Source organism: Oryx dammah, unplaced genomic scaffold (assembly GCF_014754425.2).
Source record: "Oryx dammah isolate SB20612 unplaced genomic scaffold, SCBI_Odam_1.1 HiC_scaffold_27, whole genome shotgun sequence".
Lineage (NCBI taxonomy): Eukaryota > Metazoa > Chordata > Mammalia > Artiodactyla > Bovidae > Oryx > Oryx dammah.
In genome coordinates, this window is record NW_024070211.1 from 29,209,316 (window position 1) to 29,224,069 (window position 14,754).

At 38.6% G+C, this 14,754-nt stretch overlaps 1 protein-coding gene across 3 annotated transcripts in view; it reads left to right on the plus strand.

Annotated features, from left to right (window-relative positions):
• USP37 (ubiquitin specific peptidase 37) overlaps nucleotides 1-14,754 on the plus strand; it is an 89,030-nt gene that overhangs the window by 69,031 nt on the left and 5,245 nt on the right. For all 3 annotated transcript variants that reach the window (XM_040228360.1, XM_040228359.1, XM_040228361.1), the window contains 4 exons: nucleotides 5,298-5,464; nucleotides 7,459-7,519; nucleotides 12,049-12,164; nucleotides 14,027-14,096. In XM_040228360.1, coding sequence (XP_040084294.1) covers nucleotides 5,298-5,464; nucleotides 7,459-7,519; nucleotides 12,049-12,164; nucleotides 14,027-14,096 — 414 coding nt within the window. The remainder of the gene's footprint in view (nucleotides 1-5,297; nucleotides 5,465-7,458; nucleotides 7,520-12,048; nucleotides 12,165-14,026; nucleotides 14,097-14,754) is intronic.

Sequence of the window (14,754 nt, forward strand, 5' to 3'; positions counted from 1 at the left end):
GACACGACTGAATGACTGAACAACAAAAACTTATTTCAGCAATTACTTGATCTCATTAAGACTTCCAGTCTGTTGTCTTCTACTTTTTGGCTCTTCATCATCTCCCTTTTGTTATCACTTCCCTCCCCAGCCTATATGCCATAGTCTGATTCTCTTCTCTCTTTCCTCTGTTTGTTCCTCTGTTGCCTAATGAAATCCCATTTCCCAGCTCAACCATCTTTTTACTCCATACCTTCACCCAAGCAGCTAAAGATTGCTGAAGAAAAATCACACAACTGTGATGACTATACTTTCCTCAAATTCACAGCCACATTGTAACATGGGCACTAAATTCTACTTGTCAGTTCTGTTACAGTTCCTTAGTAAATTTCTTTTCTTGGTCTCCATAATGTCTTAAATCTATAGTTCTCCTTCCACATATGATCTGGGCTCACAACTTAGCTGTAGATCTTTCAAAGAAAATAGATGCAATCAGATGAAAGCTGTGCCTTCATCTTTGTTATGGAGGAAATGTCCTTATTCTTATTTAAGGCCAGTCCCTTCATTCACTCATATCCAGGATCTCATCTACTTGTGCCTTCTAAAGACCGTCTTGAAATTATACTGTTATACTGTTTTTCTTATGCATCTTTTCTAAATCACTCTGCTGTTTCTTAATATTACCCATTTTAAAGAATCTTATTATGACCTTGTGTTTCCCTGTAGCTGTTGCCCCTTTTGTTTGCTCCCCTTCCAGAAAAATCCTTTGAAAGAGTCATTTTACTCAGTCTTTCTTTTTTCTTACCATCTCCCATTCTCTTGTCTACGCTCTCAAAAATGGGCTTTTACCCCCACCACTCCACTAAAATGGTCTTTATCAAGTTTATAGTAGCAATATTTCATAAAATCCACCACTCCCTCCTTAACATTTAAAGCTTTATAAACTTTTTTCTATAAACTACTCTTGCCTGGTTTTTTCTTCCTACTAAAGCAACCATTCATCCTAGGGTTTTTTTGGTTTTGATTTTGCTTTCCTCATTAGAACTGTAACTGCTGGAATATTCCCAGAACACTGTCCTTAGCTGTCTTTTTTTCTAAAGCTCTCTCTAAGTGATCTCATATGTTCCCATAACCTCACATACTGATGGAATATCAAATTCATATCCTCTCCTGGATCTCTCCCCTAAGCTTTAAACTTACGTATTTAAATGCCTACTTGAAATGTCCATTTGGTTGACTGATTTTTAGCCGCCACTCCCCATCCCAGTAACCTTGTACCACATCAGCAAGTGCTATCACCATCCACCGTTTTTTGGTTCAAGCCAAAAATATATTTCCCTTGATTTTTTTGTTTGTTTTTTTGTTTATACCTCATATTCAGTCCGTCAATAGGTCTAGTCTACTATACTTCCAAAATACATCCTGAATCCAATCACTTATCAACATCTTCATAACTATAGTCTTCCAACTCTCACTTGGGCCACTACAGTTGATTCCTAATGTCTCTTCCTTCACTCTCACCCCACTACAGACCTTCTTTCATGAACAAAGCTGCCAGCGTAATCTTTCTGAAAGCATACATTACCCTTCTGCCTAGAACTTATTGTGATTTCCCATTACACTTAATCCAGGCTTCTCACTATGGCCTGTCTTCACCTTGCCCCCTTTCACTCTGCTGTTTTAGCCATACTAATATTCTCTCTGTGTGTCTGTCATGCTAAACTCATTTTCATCTCCAAGCCTTTGCACTTTAGCTCCTTCAGGGCAAGGGTCGTCTTGCCTTAATTATCACTATATCCTCAGCTTCTTTAGCAGTACCTGGCACATAGCTTGATTCTCAGTAAATATTTGGAGCGCGTCACATTGCTCATCTCTTGAATCAACTGAAGAGGGAAAGAAAGACTGGTTAAATAAGATTTCACTGTTAACCAAAGACGGGGAAGAGTGTGTGTGCAAAGGTCCAGATGTGAGAAAGGCCATGGTAAGTTAATGAACCTTAAAAGTTCAGAATAATCTGCATGGCTAGAACATAGTGTTGAGGAAAAGGCAAAAGATGAGCCTAGAGAGTTACACAGTCTCCAGTTTTTACCTGGCCTAAAGTCATGTGTAAAAGTTTGGACTTTTATTTCAAAAGCATTAGAAAGTTATTGAATAATTTTAAGCAAAAGGTATTTGATAAAGATTTGTATTTGAAAAAGATAATTCACTGCAGTGTAGTGCGTAATTTAAAGAAGAACCAAAGTATCCTGTGAGAACTGTTAGAAAGTTATTACAGTAGCCCAAACCAAAAGTTAATGTACCCTGAACCAACATTTGGCATTGGAAAAAAAAACAGTTGATGGATTCGAGAGATAGATGGGAAATAACACTTTATCTAATATGAGCAGGTAAATGAGAAGTCAGAATGACTCCCAGATTTCTGTCTTAAAAAAAAACACTGAGTGGACACTTACCCCTTGACTGAAATACAGAATGTAGAAAAGAAGCAGCAGCTTTCATTTGGGATGGGAGAAGCAGCAGATGATCTACTTAGTATAAGAATGTTGAGTTTTTATCATATGGACCCCCTCTGATCCATTGTGCCAGTTCCTTTAAAGTGTGTTTTTTATCTCATAGTCTTATTTGTTTCTAGATCTGAAGTGTTTTTTGTATCCATCTGATAATCTTGTTCTGAAGACAGATGTATATTGAGCTTTTTAGCATCTCAAAGTTTCGTATACCTGTTTGCTATCACATGCATTAATTGCTAGTGTAATTCTAGGATTGTATGAGATATATTGCTACATTGAGTGCTGAAAATTATTGGTTAAGAATTGTGCCTCTGTCACCTATTTTTATGAGTATGTTTTGAATAAAAGTAATAAAAGTCGATCAGTTGTGTCCGACTCTTTGCGACCCCATGGACTGTAGCGTATCAGGCTCCTCTGTCCATGGCATTTTCCAGGCAAGAGTGCTGGAGTGGATTGCCATTTCCTTCTCCAGGTGATCTTCCCAACCCAGGAATCGAACCCAGGTCTCCCACATTGCAGGCAGATGCTTTACCTTCTGAGCCACCAGGGAATCCCAATAATGTTCACCTTATTTCCTAAAATAGCAGCTTCAACTCCCAAATCTTTTTTCCACTTGAAGTGCTTAACATCAGCTAACTTTGAATGTCTCGGTTCCGAATTTCCAGAAGTGGTCTAACTGGTTAACTCTCAGATATTCATTCCTGGTCCAATAAGCTAAGGCCAGAGGGACAGGCAGGATTTTATATGCTTCAGAGCCACCCCTTCCAGGCTTTGGAAATGATTGTTTCTCCAAAAATAGAGGAGTTAAAAAAAAATGTTTTAATTGGAATCATACTGCTTTTTGCATTTAATATATCTTGAATTTCTTTTAATGAATATTCAGAGTTAGTTTTAATGGTAAATATTCCATCAGTTGCTGCTGTTGCTAAGTCACTTCAGTCGTGTCCTACTCTGTGCTACCGCATATATGGCAGCCCACCAGGTTCCTCTGTCCCTGGGATTCTCCGGGCAAGAACACTGGAGTGGGTTGCCATTTCCTTTTCCAATGCATGCTAAGTCACTGCAGTCGTGTCCGACTCTGTGCGACCCTGTGGACAGCAGCCCACCAGGTTCCTCTGTCCACAAGATTCTCTAGGCAAGAATGCTAGATTGGGTTGCCATTTCCTTCTCCAATTCAGTCAGTAAGTCAGCTCAACTAAAAAATGACTAGTTGCTGATTTAGTCTAAAACCAAGATGCTGTAAGCGTCAGAGTTGTCTGTATTATGGAAAAGTATTTACCATTTCAGTGGTTCCAATGCAGTATTGGGGCAGGTAAAGAGCACACACTAATTTTAAAACAGTCTATATGAAATAAGCCTGTAAAGTCAAAATTCTTACTGACTGGCTAAACTTTTTTTTTTATGAGAACTTCCTTAACTTGTTGAGGTTTAAGTTTTTGTTTTGGTAAAATGTTTGAGAAGGTAAAGAAGGAAGGAGGCTCCTTGCTTTTCTCCCCACTCTTACCTGTATTAAAAATTACAGTGAAATTTCAGGTAACCAGAATAAAATTATACCTATACTGTTTATTCTGGCTAACACTAGAATAAGGAGAAAATATATAATAGATGCTAATTGTCCCATGGTGATGAATGGGTGCTCTACTGGCTATCCTCCAATCCATGTAAGTGTAAGGAGATCTGCTACTAGAACTCAGAACATGCACTGACTGAATGGTCGGAACGTCATGCTTCGTTGTTTGGACGTATGAAGCAGTGGCATTAGCACTGCTGCTGCTGCTAAGTTGCTTCAGTCGTGTCCAATTCTGTGTGACCCCATAGACGGCAGCCCACCAGGCTCCCTCGTCCCTGGGATTCTCCAGGCAAGAACACTGGAGTGGGTGGCCATTTCTTTCTCCAATGCACGAAAGTGAAAAGGGAAAGTGAAGTTGCTCAGTCGTATCCGACTCTTCACAACCCCATGGACTGCAGCCTACCAGGCTCCTCCGTCCATGGGATTTTCCAGGCAAGAGTACTGAAGTGGGTTGCCATTGCCTTCTCTGGGCATTAGCACTAGGAGGCTCTAATCTAGAAATTGAGAATGAACAGAAAAAAATGAAGGATTAATCTTTTTATCTCCCTGGGTAAATGTTTTAAACATAATATGTTGTCATATACTTGTACATGAAATGTTTATTATATATTTTATGTAGCTCTTTTATTTAGAATATGCACATATGATTGTTAATGAAAAAACACTCATGATATACAGTGTAGTAAGGGAAAATCTCAATAATTAGCCTAATCGTTCTATCCTAATTCTTACTTTATTTACCCTAAACAATAGTTTATTCCTAGTAATTGGTCATGTGACATAACGTATGAATATGGCTATTTTTTTGTCTCCATCCTTAACTGCGGTGCTTCTAATGATTGGTTAAGTTTCAGAACCATTACTGTAGGTCACTGGTTCTCAACTGAGGGCAGTTTTGTTCCCCGGGGTACATTTAACAGTGTTACTTTTGGTTGTCACAACTGGGGAGGGTCGGGTTGCTACTGGCATCTAGTAGGTAGAGGTCAAGGATATTGCTAAATATTATACAGTATACAGGGCAGCCCTCTCCCCAATCCAAACAAAAATCCCACCCAGAGTGCCAATAGTACTGAGATAGGGAAGCCCTGATCCAGATATAGCAAGGGGAGAGTGTATGTCCCAAGCAAGTTATGTCTGGGGTTAGGATACATTACTCTTTGAATAATACATGTCACTCTAGTGCAGAGATTTCAGTTTATAAGAGGATTTCCCAGTGATGTTCTGTTCTGCTTCCTCAGATCCTGCCAGTTTTACTGAGATAACTAAAGACTGTGATGAAAATAAAGAGAACAAAACTCCAGAAGGATCTCAAGGAGAGGTTGATTGGCTCCAGCAGTATGATATGGAGCGTGAGAGGGAGGAACAGGAGCTTCAGCAGGCATTGGCTCAGAGCCTCCAGGAGCAAGTAAGAGATATCTCCATATCTGTCTTTTCCAAGAGATAGAGCAATAATAATAGTAAAAAACATTTGTTAAGCACTTTATGTCAGGCATTGTTCCAGGTGATTTACATACAGTAAATCATTGAGCCACCTAAACAAACTAAACTTGCTTTGGGCTTTTTCCTTAGGTTTAAAACAATTATTGATTTTTTTTTTTTTAATCCAAGTGCAACAAAATGTCTTGTTGGTTACCTCCTATTACCGTGATTTGTTGCGTACTAAAGCAAGATGGATTATTGGAGATCATTCCTCGTCCAGCTTTATTTTGTAAGCAGTTAAAACAGCCAATATGCAATCATGATTTTATCATTAATATTTTAAGGCAAAGAATATCGGGTCTTAATTTTAACTGCATTTTATCTGGGGAGCTTTAAAAAGAATACTGATGCCAGGGTTGTTCTATCCCTCAGAAATTCTGATATAATTGATCTCAGATGTGGTCTGGGCGACTAGATTTCTTTCTTCTTTTTTTTTCCTAAACTTCCAGCAATGATTCTAATGTGCAGGCAGTGTTGAGAACTGCTGCTTTAAAACTGTTTCAGAACCAGCTGTTCTGTATCCTTTTATTTATAAAAAGTACCTCCCTAATTGTCTTGTCATCAAAAATATATATATGTCAAACTGTTTTACAAATTGTTTATAGTAATTGTTTCAGAAAACTTACTTTCAGTGGAAAAGAAATTTTACTTCTTGGCAATAGTTCCTCATAGGGCATGCATGTGTGCTCAGGCATGTCCAGCTCTGCAACCCTATGGACAAGTAGCCCCCTAGGCTCCTACGTCCATAGGATTCCCCAGGCAAGAATACTGGGGTGGGTTGCCCTTTGCAGAAAAAGAGAAAATTCAGAGAAAAGAAGGGGAAAAAAAAGAAAAAATTTCAGCAACCCTCCTTTTCACAGACAAAGATATATTTTTCTTGTCAGCTGACCTGGTTAAAATTGTCTTATTTTTCTCAGATGTGAGGATTATGAGATGAAGGTTTCTTTAGTTTGGCACACCTTCTTGTTAGTCACTAAGTTGTGAACACAACTTTCTGCGACCCGTGGATTGTAGCTCCCCAGGCTCCTATGTCCATGAGATATCCCAGGCTAAAACACTAGAATGAGTTGCCATTTCCTTCTCCAGGGAATCTTAGCAACCCAAGGGTTGAACCTATGTCTCCTGTGTTGGCAGGCAGATTCTTTACTGCTGAGCCACCAGGGAAGCCTGCATCATTCTATTAATTACTAAAAGAGAGTCCTTTACTGTCTTGTCTCAATGTAGACTTTATATACTTGGATAAATTTAAGTAATCATATTCCTCTTAGAGAACACCTTTGTGACTTTATTGAACACAGTATTATTGCTCCCAGGACTATAATGCAGAATAGCTCATTCTAAGCTTCTTATATATTTAACTTTAAAAACAAGTCTAGAATTGAGAAAAGTATAAAAACAGTTTTATACTTTTTTCATTACTCATGCATTCTTTGTAAATTATCTTTTCTCTCAAGATGAAAGGGAAAATTTGTAGTCAACATTTTCCTATTCCTTTTTATAATTAGTATCTAGTTGAGACATTTTCAGAGGTACTTTTTTTCTTTAAAGAAAACCTCAGATATATTAGAAAAGCATAAAAATCTATGAATAGTATTTTGTGGAAATTTTGTTTTATCTTGTCATAGATGTAAGCTCAGTGATGTGGTAGAGCCAGCTCCTTGTCAGCTTAGGAGAGCCCACTATACATAGCTCTTCCCAAATCTGCAGTCAGAGTGACATTGGTAGTTTAAAACTGGCCATATTAGGAAGACAGTTTTGGAAAAAGTAAAGAACTCCATCTCTCTCAAGAGGTCATATTCTAAACATAAGTTTATAGAAAGCATTATTAGCAAATACGTTCAGAGCAGCTGGTTTTATCCTTATTAAGTAAGTTTAATCAATACTTTTTTAAATACCTTAGTTCTGTCCTTGTTCCTTTAGGAGGCTTGGGAACAGAAAGAAGATGATGACCTCAAAAGAGCTACAGAGTTAAGTCTTCAAGGTATGGAGGTTACTTTAATTACATTTTTTTTTGTATGATGAAATGTATCACACACAGGAGTATATCAAATGTTCTTATCATTTTTAATAACAAATTTGAACACCTCCCAGGTAAAGAAATAGAACCTTAGAAGTTACTTGTATACCCATTCCCTCCCTCCCAGAGGAAACCAAACACTCAAACATAATTATCTCATCTCTTTAGTTTTCCATCTTTTTGTTATTTTTCTCTACTGTCTGGAAAGTTTCTCCAACATTAGCAGCAACTTCAAACATTTTTTAGTATTTTATGTCTATTATACTTCTAATTTTCAAGAACTGGTTTATGATTGCTACTTTTTATAAGATTTTGGGGTAGGGTGGTTCATGAAAGCAATACCATCTCAACTCTGAGGATATTAAACATAGTTTTTTGTGTGCATTTGACATTTTCATCTCCCTGAGTAGATTCTCTTTTCTCCATTTTGCTCTGTCCTGTGTGTTTATTTTGGTCTCTATATTCCGTGTTAGAACCTTTCCTTAGTTATCTAGTAATCCTCAGTCTCTAGTAATCCTTGGCTGTCAACTCATGATTAAGAGTAGGGAATTGAAGACTTCCTGGTGGTCCAGTGGTTAAGATTCCGCCTGCCAGTACAGGGGACACAGGTTCAGTCCCTGGTCCAGGGAGATCCCACTTGCTATGGAGCAACTAAGCCTGTGCGCCACACCTAGTGAGCCCGCATTGTAGCCTGAGAGCCATGAACAAGAAAAGCCACTGCAATGAGAAGCCCATGCACCAGAACAAAGAATAGCCCCAGTTCACTGCAGCTAGAGAAAGCCCATACACAGCAGTGAAGACTCAGCACAGCCAAAAAATAAATAAATAAATCTTTTTTATTAAAAAAAAGAGTAGGGGACTAAAAAGATTATTCAAGCTCTGAGTATATGAATAGCTAGAGCTTGTCAACTTTGAGTTTTATAGGATTTTGCTATTTAGGGGATGGTATTAATATTTTAGGCCTCCCCTTGGGCTGGTAAGATTCCTAAAGAAAGTGTTCTAGTTTTATGCCTTTGCCTAAAGGTAAAAGATGTGGCTGCCAGAGTTCTGGAAGCCAAGTATAGGAATAGTCGGCCTGCTGGGGGTCAGGGTGGGAGTTACTCACATCTTTGAATATGCACACTGTGGTCTCTTCCCATTTTCGGTATGGTAGTCCCTTGTGCCTGGAATCTGCCAATCTAGAGACTGTTTTACCAACTCTCCAGAGAGCAAAGCTCTAGACTTCTGTCATTGCCTAGCAGCATAAAGTAGGGCGGGGGGGTGGCTCTAGGAGTCTGTAACTCAAACATTTTCCCTAATCCTTATTTTTATCCTCTTAGCCTCCAATTTCAGAGATACCTGGTATTTCCAAGTTGTGTCTTTTGAAGACCCTGTGATATAAATTGGATTGGTTCTCAACTTTTCCATTACCGACTTAGGTTTTGGCTTTGACTGTCTTAGGTCTGCTAAGTCTGTCACCCGTGTATATTCCACCTTCCAGAATTTTGATGCTGTAATCTCTTCCTGTTCTTCCAGTTCTTAACTGTTCATGACTTTTAAACAAGCATAAAACAAGTCTTTGTTTCTGTACAAATGCTCCTGGATTTTTTATTTGAAGCCATTAGTAAAGATGGATTCTTCCAGTGCAAGCACATCATTAAGGAGGAAAAGAAAAAAATGGATCTTGGATTTATTTATCTATTTAGTGTATTTTAGGTAAAACTTAGTTAAATGTTGAATTTCCATTATTTCTGTTCAAAGTATGGTTTAATATTGAAGAAAATGAAAGGATGTTGATCTTTTTATGGTCTCTTTTCTATGAAATACTTTATATTTGCTGGTGGCACCTATAATATGCACCAAATGTGTTAAATCTAACATTTACTTGTGGGTATTCAGTGAATCTGAATTATCTAACATATATTTTTATTATATGTTAGAACAAGTTATATTCTAGACAAATAATTTATATATGTCTGACACTACACATGGACATCACCAGATGGTCAACACCAAAATGAGATTGATTATATTCTTTGCAGCCAAAGATGGATAAGCTCTATACAATCAGCAAAAACAAGACCGGGAGCTCACTGTGGCTCAGATCATGAACTCCTTATTGCCAAATTCAGACTTAAATTGAAGAAAGTAGGGAAAACCACTGGACCATTCAGGCATGACCTAAATCAAATTCCTTATGATTATACAGTGGAAGTGAGAAATAGATTTAAGGGACTAGATCTGATAGACAGAGTGCCTGATGAACTATGGACAGAGGTTCATAACATTGTACAGGAGACAGGGATCAAGACCATCCCCATGGAAAAGAAATGCAAAAAAGCAAAATGGCTGTCTGGGGAGGCCTTACAAATAGCTGTTGAAAAGAAGAGAAGCGATAAGCAAAGGAGAAAAGGAAAGATATAAGCATCTGAATGCAGAGTTCCAAAGAATAGCAAGGAGATATAAGAAAGCCTTCTTCAGCGATCAATGCAAAGAAATAGAGGAAAACAACAGAATGGGAAAGACTAGAGATCTCTTCAAGAAAATTAGAGACACCAAGGGAAGATTTCACGCAACAATGGGCTCGATAAAGGACAGAAATGGTATGGACCTAACAGAAGCAAAAGATATTAAGAAGAGGTGGCAAGAATACACAGAAGAACTGTACAAAAAAGAGCTTCACGACCCAGATAATCATGATGGTGTGATCACTCACCTAGAGCCAGACATCCTGGAATGTGAAGTCAAGTGGGCCTTAGAAAGCATCACTACGAACAAAGCTAGTGGAGGTGATGGAATTCCAGTGGAACTATTTCAAATTCTAGAAGATGATACTGTGAAAGTGCTGCACTCAATATGCCAGCAAATTTGGAACACTCAGCAGTGGCCACAGGACTGGAAAAGGTCAGTTTTCATTCCAATCCCAAAGAAAGGCAATGCCAAAGAATGCTCAAACTGCCGCACAATTACACTCATCTCACATGCTAGTAAAGTAATGCTCAAAATTCTCCAAGCCAGGCTTCAGCAATACATGAACCGTGAACTTCCAGATGTTCAAGCTGGTTTTAGAAAAGACAGAGGAACTAGAGATCAAATTGCCAGCATCTGCTGGATCATCGAAAAAGCAAGAGAGTTCCAGAAAAAACATTTATTTCTGCCTTATTGACTATGCCAAAACCGTTGATTGTGTGGATCACAATAAACTGTGGAAAATTCTTCAAGAGATGGGAATACCAGACCACCAGACCTGCCTCTTGAGAAACCTATATGCAGGTCAGGAAGCAACAGAACTGGACGTGGAACAACAGACTGGTTCCAAATAGGAAAAGGAGTACGTCAAAGCTGTATATTGTCACCCTGCTTATTTAACTTCTATGCAGAGTACATCATGAGAAACGCTGGGCTGGAAGAAACACAAGCTGGAATCCAGATTGCTGGGAGAAGTATCAATAACCTCAGATATGCAGATGACACCACCCTTATGGCAGAAAGTGAAGAGGAACTAAAAAGCCTCTTGATGAAAGTGAAAGAGAGTGAAAAAGTTGGCTTAAAGCTCAACATTCAGAAGACGAAGATCATGGCTTCTGGTCCCATTACTTCATGGGAAATAGCTGGGGAAACAATGGAAACAGTATCAGACTTTATTTTTTGAGGCTCCAAAATCACTGCAGATGGTGACTGCAGCCATGTACTTAAAAGATGCTTACTCCTTGGAAGGAAAGTTATGACCAACCTAGATAGCATATTCAAAAGCAGAGACATTACTTTGCCAACAAAGATCTGTCTAGTCAAGGCTATGGTTTTTCCAGTAGTCATGTATGGATGTGAAAGTTGGACTGTGAAGAAAGCTGAACGCCGAAGAACTGATGCTTTTGAACTGTGGTGCTGGAGAAGACTCTTGACAGTCCCTTGGACTGCAAGGAGATCCAATCAGTCTATTCTAAAGGAGATCAGTCCTGGGTGTTCTTTAGAAGGACTGATGCTAAAGCTGAAGCTCCTGTACTTTGGCCACCTCATGCGAAGAGTTGACTCATTGGAAAAGACTCTGATGCTGGGAGGGATTGGGGGCAGGAGGAGAAGGGGACGACAGAGGATGAGATGGCTGGATGGCATCACTGACTCAATGCACGTGAGTTTGGGTGAACTCCAGGAGTTGGTGATGCACAGGGCGGCCTGGCATGCTGCAATTCATGGGGTCACAAAGAATCAGACACGATTGAGTGACTGAACTGAACAAATTATATTCTCTTTTTCAGTTTCATTCCTTTCTTAAGAGTATTGTCCTCTTTGATATACGTATGTTTAAAACAAAGGGAAACATTTCTTTTACAGATAACTGGTGCCTGAATTGTTATTCCCTAGAGTAGGCTAGGTGAGTTGGAACTCTAATAATAATATGTCTTTTGTTTCTTAGGATGATAATATGTACTTCCAGCTGTTTTTCCTTTTCCCAACTGTATCTCTTTGTGTCTGTTCTGAGAGCTTTTACAAGACTTTGTCTTTGTGTTCTTCAGAGTTTAACAACTCTTTTCTGGATTCATTGGGTTCTGATGAGGACTCTGGAAATGAAGATGTTTTAGATATGGAGTACACAGAAGCTGAAGCTGAGGAACTGAAAAGAAATGCTGAGGTGGGTGACATTATATTCCTTTTGTGAAACAACTGGTCACATTATCAGTACTCCTCCTCCTGCTCCTTAGCTTCAAAGGACACGGTCATTGTCCATTGCAGGTTCATTTCTGCCCCTTTGGCAGCCATCAAATGGTCCTCACTTTTCTCTTGAGCTTTACTTCTCATTACTTACACAGAATATTCAAAACAAAATGAAAGAGAAAAACAAAAAAAAAACAGAAATACATCCTTGACAGCCTTATGTACATGTTCAGTTCAGTCGCGTCCGACTCTTTGCGACCCCGTGAATTGCAGCACGCCAGGCCTCCCAGTCCGTCACCAACTCCCGAAGTTCACTCAAACTCATGTCCATCGAGTCGGTGATGCCATCCAGCCATTTAGGTAATAACTTAGTAATAGCTCTCAAAGTTACATATATGTTAAATCACCTTCAGTTTTACCAAAACTATTTTATCTTTAAGGTTAAATACTAAAACTAGTTGATTGTTACTCAGTGAAAACTGTTGAATTAATAACTTTTAACTAGAGCACTTGGAATCTTTTTTTAACCCTTTTTTCCCCCTAAATAATTGCTTTTTTCCCATTTTCCAATTTTTTTTTAATAATTTGAATTACCCAGATCCCACTGTTCTAACTTCTGTTTATTTTATATAATTTTTAGCTAACACTGAGCATTTAAATTTTCTTTTTTTCATTATATTATCAAGGAACTGTGTATGATTATAATGTTTTCTATATTTAGGATTTTCTTCTTTAAGGAAATCCTCAGAAATAAATAACTGCATCAAAGTATTTGAACATTTTAATTGTTTCTGGCTTCAGTTCAGTTCAGGTGCTCAGTCGTGCCCAACTCTTTGCGACCCCATGAATTGCAGCACGCCAGGCCTCCCTGTCCATCACCAACTCCCGGAGTTCACCCAAACTCATGTCCATCGAATCAGTGATGCCATCCAGCCATCTCATCCTCTGTCGTCTCCTTCTCCTGCCCCCAATCCCTCTCAGCATCAGGGTCTTTTCCAATGAGTCAACTCTTCGCATGAGGTGGCCGAAGTACTGGAGTTTCAGCTTTAGCATCATTCCTTCCAAAGGACTGATCTCCTTTAGAATGGACTGGTTGGATCTCCTTGCAGTCCAAGGGACTCTCAAGAATCTTCTCCAACACCACAGTTCAAAAGCATCAATTCTTCGGTGCTCGGCTTTCTTCACAGTCCAGCTCTCACATCCATCATGACTACCTATAGCTATATTTCTTTCCAATTTCTTCCCAAAATTATGTTGTATAGTAATGCCTGAAGTGCATGAATATCACTTCTTTTCCTTAAAATATTTAAAATGTAAAAGTTTATCCATAATCCATTCTACAACAATATAGCAACTCTTTTCATTAATTTCATTCTGTTTTTTAGTACTTAACCATTCACGTTATCTATTCATATAGATCTATAGTTATATTGTGTATGCTCATGTAGGTTTTAAAAACAAGTTAACATTTTGGTGAACCATGTTTTGTTTTGTTTTGTTTTTCTTTAAATAACTGAATAATATTGAACTGAGTTGAAATACCTGTAACCTTTAACTGTTACTAGGCGTATTTTAGTTCCAGTTATTCATTATTATATATACTACAGTTAATAGTTTTATACATATATACATTTTCTTTGAATTATTTTTTTAGAATAAATTTTTAGTTGGGAGTATAATTCTTGGGTCAAAGGACATGAATAGTACCAACCACTGAGTTTTTTATTGAGTCTAACCCCCCACACATTGAAACTTCCCATGTCAGCTCTGATAATAAATTTAGTGTTTTGCTTTTATACAAATTAAGAGTTAAAAGTCATGCCCACTTCTGTTTTCCAGACAGGAAATCTTCCTCATTCCTATCGGCTCATCAGTGTTGTCAGTCACATTGGTAGCACTTCTTCTTCAGGTAAATGGACATTAGAATTTCAGTATTTTATAAATCGACCAGTCAGCATTTACTCCTTATTGAGTTTCTCTGAGCCTAGCTTTGTGAGGTGTGAGTTGAATGCATCAGGGAAAACTTTGAACCCTGGGGGCCCCTTCTCAGAGCCTTAGCCAAGAGGCAGACTGCTGAGGAGGAAAGAACGCCAGCAATGAGATTGGGCCCAAGTCCACATAAGTGAACCCATCCCAGGGTCATCCTGGGGTGCCATGAGGCACCAGAGCAAAGGTGTGTCACTTGCAGGAGGTGCCCAATAAATGAATCTTTTAAGAAAAAATAAAAACTTTGAAATATTTTCTTTTATCACATTGTGTGTGTTAATAGGTGCAGCTGTTCTGATTTTTCTATTCACAAATGACCCAGATTTCCCTAAGCAAAATACATGTATCAGAAAAGTTGTCCTAGCATAGCATATTTGCCCCTTGCTGTTTAGTTGCTCAGTCATGTCCGACTCTTTGTCCGACCCCGTGGACTATAGCCTGTCAGGCTCCTCTGTCCGTAGGATTCTCCAGGCAAGAATCCTGGAGTGGGTTGCCATTTGCTTCTCCAGTATTCCCCCCTTAAACTTCTGTAATTCTTAAATGGGTTTTAGAAATATTGTCGGAAGTAAGGTGAAATGGGG